The following is an 8,307-nucleotide window of genomic DNA, read 5'->3' as shown; positions in this document are numbered from 1 at the left end:
GGAATTCTGATCCTCGGTGGTTAGTGTATGCCCGCTCCTGGTGGAAGCGTTTATCTTGCCTTGCATGTTCTATTATTTAAACACAACCTTACAATTTTTGCTATCGGGTTTAGCCTGTATCCTCCCGGAGTTACACATTTTGTTATTAAAGTTAGACCTGCTTTAAGGTACACACATAACTGAAATAAGCACAGAGCCCCTCCCCCTTTCAGCAGTTGTATAGGATCTAGTATTTGAGTACTAAATATGAAAAATAAGAAAGTGACAAACTTTCAATCATTCTGCTTTGATTGTTGAAGACAAATATGAGGATTTTAATGCTCACATGTTGAGACAGACAGACAGATGGACGTTATCAACTTAGCTGAGCAGTCTTTGTACATTTCATTGCCGTCGACTCAATGCCGATTCGGAAAGAGATAAACCGATATAAAATGCTTAAGAAAGAAGAGCGTGGCCACTCGAAATCAAACAATGGACAAATCTCGTTTAGAAGAAAGTCACTAACAACGCCTGTCCTAGTGTGTGTGTGTGTGTTTGTGTGTGTGTGCGCGCGCGCACACGCGCGTGTGCCTCCGCGCGCTTTGGGGTGTTGGTTGAGCAATGAAGGCAATTCCCTACATGCGAACTAATTTAATTTTATTGAAGTTCATGTGTTCTGATTGTTGCTAAATAGTTTGTGTAAGAAATCAGTTGCAATCACGTGATTTTTTTTGACGTAGATGAAGATGTCAGTTTTTGTAAGAACTTACGGTAAACACTGTAATATAGGGAACAAGCGGAGTACACTATCAGTTAGAGAGCTAAACCACCCAGCTGCATCGCATCTCTGTCATTTGCTTGGGTTTTAACAGTCTACTAGAATGGATCTTCATTAAATGCGCAGTATTACAGTCGCACGAAGACCAGGCTTTTGAGGATATCAACTTAATATTCATGGGGATTTATTCTGAGCAACTTTTACCTTTTCTGGACTCTCGAATTCGATACATTAGTGTCCAGCGCTATACTTCACATGGTATACTCGTACTAGCTTGACTTCTTGTCTGACTGGAGTAGCTGTCCGGTCCAGTGCAAAAGATTATCATTCAGAAAGGATTGACGCCGAGACATTTAAGGACCATTCTGATCAAACAGCGCTGTCTCAGGTGCTTACTGTGCTCTGGGAACCATGGCGCTGTCCACAACTCCTGGTGCTGAACTTTACTACGACTCCTTATACAACATCAGCTTTGTAGAAAGCCCGGCCAGTTTTTTAGGGAACAGAAGCCTGAATGAAACCGAAGAGCAAAAAGTGACCAACACAACTAATATTATAATCGCCATTTCCATAACAGCACTCTATTCTGTGGTGTGCGTGGTGGGTCTACTGGGCAACATCTTGGTGATGTACGGAATCGTAAGGTAAGGAGGCATCAAGTCGATATACTTGAGTACTGCAATACAACTACTGCTGATAAACCTACGAATATTCTCTAATATAGCCTCCGTCGTACATACCTGAGTAAAATGCATTTGTTTTACTTAAAATTCCACTATCAACTCCTCGATTTTAAACTTGCCGTCGAAGACCTTTAAGCTGCAAAACACAGGAGCACAAGGGAACAAAAGCTGTATGGAAATGCTAAAGCACATATTTTTGGCCATAGATATAGAAATTAGAATGCTTGCTACTTCACTTCACTTTTTAAAACATGAGGCTTTCGCTTTGGACCCTGTTATGGTCTTGGGGGCATGATTATTTTTCAAATCAATGCATTTTTCGCTACCATTTCACAAAACGTGCAAAAGAAATGTTAGGCAAGTATTCATTCCAATATAATATTTTACAGATTTTTCATATGCAATACGATTAAAATCGGAGAAGCACCTGGGTTATTTCAGAACTGACTCAAAAAACTTTATTCTGGTAACGGTTTTATAAGATGTCTATCTCGAGACAGTAGAACTCAATCCTTTGTATGCGTTTCTAATTATTTTCAGTGTAGACCATTTTGATCAGAGCAAGTGCATGTGAGTGTAAGTAAATGGAGTTGAAAAAGAAAACCATTGTGTAGTATTATTTTTGTTAGCATTCATGATTAAAAGTTAAATTTTCATAAACTTAATCCCATCAGAGTTACTTTCCGAAGTGCTGTCTGATAAAGTTTAATGTTTTTAGATGTGGCAATACATGTTCGTGGGTGGGGGTGGGTGGGTGGTTTTGTGTGTGTGGGTGTAGGCCTATAGCTGTTCGGAAAGATTAAAAAAATCTGCAACAGATGGTTAAGATTCGATATTCAAACTCTGTTATGTGACTGCCATGAGTATCGGTCTATGAAAGAATAGCAGAGAAATAATAAGAGGAAAACATTTCAGAAATACAATGCCAGTGCTCCCTGGAACACATCCCTGGCAGTATTATGCACTAGCTTCATCTTTCTTGTTGAAAGCAGACATATAAAGAAAACTGCAATCCCTTGGCAAACACTGCCCACACTGAAGTGCATACATCTGACTAAAATATATATTGTTTTTATTAATTAGCAAAATTGTAAGTATTTGTGGATTCTGTGTTAGCTAATCAAAAGACAAAAACATGCCAAAGGTATTTTCCCTTATAATTTCCTTTCGTGTCAATATCTATCCAACTTGTCTTGATGTCACACATCAGTTCTTCATTCTCCTGTGTCCACCCACCATAACTAATTGCTCTATGCCTTGGAGTCAGACCACAGGCCATCCACTTTTCTGGTTTACAAATGTAATTCATGTAATTCCTATCATTCACTGCTAGGTGGAGAGAGATTAGTGTATACTGATGAGACACCATACAGGGAATGTAAGTGTTTTTAATAGCAGTAATGTCTGCTATGGTTTGGAAAAAAAAAAACAGAATGTTTCTTGTATTTTAATGTATGTACAGTATTATGTAGTCACCCTTTCACCCTACCTGATTATCATAACTTTTCTCGCCTCCACTAACAGTCAGCTGATTGTAACAAAAAGTCATAATTGTCTTCCAAATGAAGATTTAAGCCACCCCCCCAACACACACACACCCTGGTTTGGTATTACATTACCCAGCAATCATTATACAAACTATTGCAGCACCAACAGATGTAAACACATTGTTCCTACAATTGTGAAGCAGACAGGAAAGGTACTTTTGTTGCAACTGATTTGTAACATTTAATGGCTGTTTTCACATTTGACATCATTTCTTTCTCTCTCTCTCTCTCTTTGTAAAGGCATATATAAAATTCTGTGGTATAAATAATTTGTTTTCACCAATAAAGTTGCAGTTGCCAGAGTCATACATATGGCAGAATGGGTATGCTTATCCCATATACTTAAACAGCTGCAGATGCATAATTTCTTTAACATATGAGTAGACAACAAAGGCAATAATTAGGCAAGTCATTTGTAAGAATATAAACACAACAGCCTCAGTTGGGGGATACCATTATTGAGGCAAACAACCTTCTTCTATTTAAACTCAATTATTTTTGTAGTGTATGCTATATGTTGAAGTCCTTTGTTTCTGGACAAAAGCTCTAAATTCACATGTTTGGTAGTTACTACAATTTTGAGAGCTCTGTTGTTTGCAGTGTTTCTTCTGGTTATTCATTTTATTTTATGTTTCTCAAAGGTGTTTAGGATTGTTCCTTGGTTAATAGTAATGCAATACACCAATCTATAAAGTGCCTCAGTGAAAAGTCCATCTAATATTAGTCTAATGTTTGGTCTTCTGGTGAAATGACATCGTGCCTACTGTATTTACAGATGTACTATGTGCACTAAAGTGGAACAATGTGGTAATTCAATAAATGCCTATACAGTGCTTAATATCTGTATTCCATGTTTTTATGTGGTTTGATCTTGTCTTTAGTTTGTCCCTGGGAATGTAAATACTGATATTTAATACATACATATACAGCACAACATTACTAGCTGCATTACACTGGAGTAATTCAGATAGATAATATTAATTACTTTAGAATATGTTCTTGCATGGTAACATCATTTTATATGCTACCCAGGCCACTTTAAAACTCATTTGCATGTCTGTATATTGTCTGAAGTGATTTACTCATGGTGTTAAAACAATGACCTTTCACTCAATTTCAAAATAAGATTTGCACATCCTTCAACTATATTCAGTTCTTTGAAAGTAGCAAAAGCCAACAGTTAACGGAAATCTCTTTTCATAATTTATCTTAGCAAAGATTTAATTAGATGTAGAAATAAAAGTGACATTTAATTCCATAAACTTTACTTGACACCCAGATAATTATGCATTAGTTAAATGTTTCACTGCTTTTGTAGTAGCATATTATCAAATTGAAATATTTGGTTTAATCAGATCATGCACATGGTATTATTTAATGTTATACATCTTCTGCATAAAGGTTTCTCTCTATATTTCTCAGTCTGTCTCTCTGTCTTTCTCTCTTTTTTCACACATGGAGTAAAAGTTTTAGATAACTTTTACAGAACACAGAGTAATTCATTATAAGTATTTGTTTATCACTCGAGATAAAAGATGAAAAAGATGCTTTGTCTCCTATGTAACATACTGATTGTAACTTATTCTGCTGAAACACACATGCTTGAATTTTACTAATTCAAACACTGGTGTAAGACATGCTGCATATCTTATAATTTTATGTGCATATATAAATGTGTGTGTGTGCGCGTGGGTGTATGTGTGCGTGTGTGTGCATCTGTTTGTGTCTGTGTGTGAGTGTGCGTGTGTAGGGTGTGTGTGTGTGTGTGTGTGTGTGTGTGTGTGTGTGTGTGTGTGTGTGTGTGTGTGCGTGTGTGTGTGTGTGTGTGTGTGTGTGTGTGTGTGTGTGTGCGCGCGCACGTGGGTGTATGTGTGCGTGTGTGTGCATCTGTTTGTGTCTGTGTGTGGGTGTGCATGTGTAGGGTGTGTGTGTGTGTGTGTGTGTGTGTGTGTGTCTGTGTGTGTGTGTGTGTGTGTGTGTGTGTGTGTGTGTGTGTGTGTGTGTGTGTGTGTGTGTGTGTGTGTGCATGTGTGCACGCATGTGTGTGTGTGTGTGGGGGGGGGGTTGTGTGTGTGTTTGAAGTATACATACCTGACCTTTTTTTATGAATTACCAGTGGTTAGTAGGGTTTAGCCTTACATAAGATATTGATTTCTGACAAATATCAATTTGCAATCCCTTACTCACCTGTTTGATGACGAGAGGCAGAACATCTACTATCTTCACACATCTTTACGGTCTGTATACTAAACACGAAGTTAAAAAGTTACATGGATTACTTTGTGCTCATTCTTTGCATTTAGTGTTATTTTGTTTTCCTCATATTATAGCACTATTGATTAATGTATCTTCTTCTTCACAATAATGATCTGATACCAGAAAAATCAGTGAACAGCAAAGCTTGAATGTTCATATAAAAGTAACTTAAAAGGAAAAAAAATATAAGAGCATTTCAATCTTCTAGTTTGTGTCTTCTCTAAAATTGACTTAAATTTCTTGGTCCTTAATTCTTTAGTTGAAATGCATGCAAATTCAGTGAAGTTCAAATTCTAAGACATTTGAAAGACGTGTCATAGTAAGCATTAAATACAGAAATCTTTGCAACAATAAAACAGTATGTATAATAAATTGTGGGTTAACATCAATCACTTCTAAACTTATTATTGCAACTAGCTTTTGTTATAACTATAATGAAACATCAGTTGGTGTTTTTTAGCTTAATCAGGTATATTGCGACAATGGAAAACAATCATTACCACCTATATTAAATTAATTCCAAGCAAGAATAAAATGAACACGGTTATATCACGCATTATGTCTGCTGAAATGAAATATTCAAACTGAGTATAACACCAATAAATGGAACAAGATGCAGATTTATTTTAATCAATATTCTCAGCTAAAGCGTCTTCTGTGTGGAGACATGCGTGAATGGGCATACCTTCGTTGAAGGTTGTGCATCAGGGCTGGCAACTCGGCACATAAAAAATCTACTGCCAATCATTAGCGTACCGGAGTTCCGCTGTGGCGACCCCTAACCGGGAAAAGCTGAAAGACACAAGATATTCTTCCATTTCATAAAAAGAAGCTTCCATGTCTGAATAATTTCTGTTTCTCAATATAAAAATGCCCCCATATTTCTGTAAGGTAAAAATAAGGAGAATTAAGTAAATTGCATTATTTCATCTAAATATAATCTTCATTACCAAATTATTGATTCCAAATGTTATTGATTGGTTGTTTATAATACTTAATAACATTCCATTCAAAACACAGGCATCTTTAAAACATTTTTTCATAACAATAACAATAAAAAATACAATAGAACCAATCAGGTCTATACATTAATTATAATGGCTGGACATATCATGGATATATCATGTTGTTACTATTAAACTTTGACATAGTTCCCTAGCAGTATTATTTATCAGACTATTAATCTACATGGAATGGGCAGTAGCTTCAGATGTCAGCTGAATTCATTGTTTCATTGTCTCTATAAATTGTTGACATTAATGCATGAGTTAGAGACTAAATTCTGCTATGATGATCTTTCCCTGTAGAGCTCAGATTCTTTCAAAATCACTTTTTTTAAAACAAATTCTTCAAGTTGAGGGGATTACAGCATTTACATTTTTTGTGGTCTCTCCAGGAACTGCCATATAGTCTATATGTAATAATATTGCTCAGTTTTCAAATTCTGTGAATATGCATATTATAAAATTCCAGACTTTGTGTGTCAGATAAAAATGATCTGATCATATGGTCTGAAAAAAATCCTCAGAAATCTTTCAGCAGTACACAGTCATACAAGATATGTTTCCAATCAAGTTGAAAAATATTATTATGGTACACTGGATACCAAAAACTGGTTAAACTTATGTATTCCCATTTGTATAGCAATGGGTTTACTAGAAAGCCCTGCTTTATTGAAAATGGGACAATATAAGGAAAAGCCTTCTTAGGATGGTACAACTACATCCAAGGTGTTATAGTAAAATCAATAGATCATCTTGAATTTGACTCAAATGACTGTTTTTTGATAGAATCCATTGGAACATTTGTACTTAGCTTAATGGCTAGATGATATCAGATGAAAATAAATAGATAAAATGATTATGAGTAAGTAAAAAGTTTTTTTTTATTAAAATTGTTGCAACAGCTCCATTTCAAGAGATATGGCATGTGGTTAAATAAATAAAGTACAAAGGCATAAGACACAAATCATAAAATGCAACTGAAACAAACACACACACACACACACACATATATATATATATATATATATATATATATATATATATATATATATTTTTTTTTATATGACTTCACTGAATTTTCATATGGTTGAGACCCTATGATCGAATTTCTGAAAACATGAAAAAAAAAATCTATGCTTTTGCAGGGGGCATGCCCCTAGGACCTCCATTGTGGGGCGGGTTGTGCCACTCACACCCTCTGCAAATTATATAAATATATGTATATATATATATATATATATATATATATATATATATATATATATATATATATATATATATATATATATATATATATATATACCAATTCTGATATTGCACTACAATGGAAAAAAGGGTAAATTCCCATTTGAAGCAGTTCTATGTAGATCATGGTACATTGGGGATCAGGAAATTTACCCTTTTCCCCACTGTAGTGAGATGAAGAAGAAGGTGAGTGTTGCATTGTCCTTACATTGTTCCATGTCTCCAAGCATGATAATATATACATACAGTCCAAGGGATATGGTGGTGGTGATGGGGGGCTAACTTAAGTTGTTAGGTACAAGGAGACTTGTGTCCTGCAAGAAATAACTTTTTTGTGAGTTTTGCAGTCTTGGGACTGATGCTTTTTGCACTACTGACCTACCAAAGTTTTGAAAATTTGGGGTTCAATTATTGCATGTCAATAGACCTATTAATCATGTGCTTAGCAACTTTACATTTAAGTTCATTTACAGAAAAGTTACAAGGGAGAAGCAACCTGCATTTGGGTGGGAGCTCCATTTATTAAATGACCTGCCTTTTCAGTCTGCAGGGATTGAATGCAGAGGCTCTGAAGTAAAATACACAGTTTTACTGTATTCATTTTAATGAACAATAACACATTGTTCATCAAATGAAGCAAAACTATAGATATCCATTTCATACTTTTAGTCAAATCATCTAAAGAAGTTGATAATTAATTTGATATTTCACATGGCAGAATCTTTTCAATAACTGTTGGCATATCAACAACCATATAGATCTACAGTCATTGTTTCTTCAGTTACCATGGCAACAGCTGCAAAGAGACAGTG

The 8,307-nt window shown here is 35.4% G+C and overlaps 1 protein-coding gene across 1 annotated transcript in view; it reads left to right on the top strand.

Moving 5' to 3' along the window:
• Positions 1-543: 543 nt before the first annotated feature.
• The window catches only part of OPRD1 (opioid receptor delta 1), an 849,205-nt gene continuing 841,441 nt past the window's right edge, over positions 544-8,307 (top strand). Inside the window, exon 1 of the mRNA XM_044059971.1 lies at positions 544-1,404. Coding sequence (XP_043915906.1) covers positions 1,172-1,404 — 233 coding nt within the window. The 5' untranslated portion in view covers positions 544-1,171. The remainder of the gene's footprint in view (positions 1,405-8,307) is intronic.

The sequence above is a fragment of the Protopterus annectens genome, chromosome 1.part2, assembly GCF_019279795.1.
Source record: "Protopterus annectens isolate FY-2018-M chromosome 1.part2, PAN1.0, whole genome shotgun sequence".
Lineage (NCBI taxonomy): Eukaryota > Metazoa > Chordata > Ceratodontiformes > Protopteridae > Protopterus > Protopterus annectens.
This window is presented reverse-complemented; position numbering and strand designations above follow the sequence as displayed.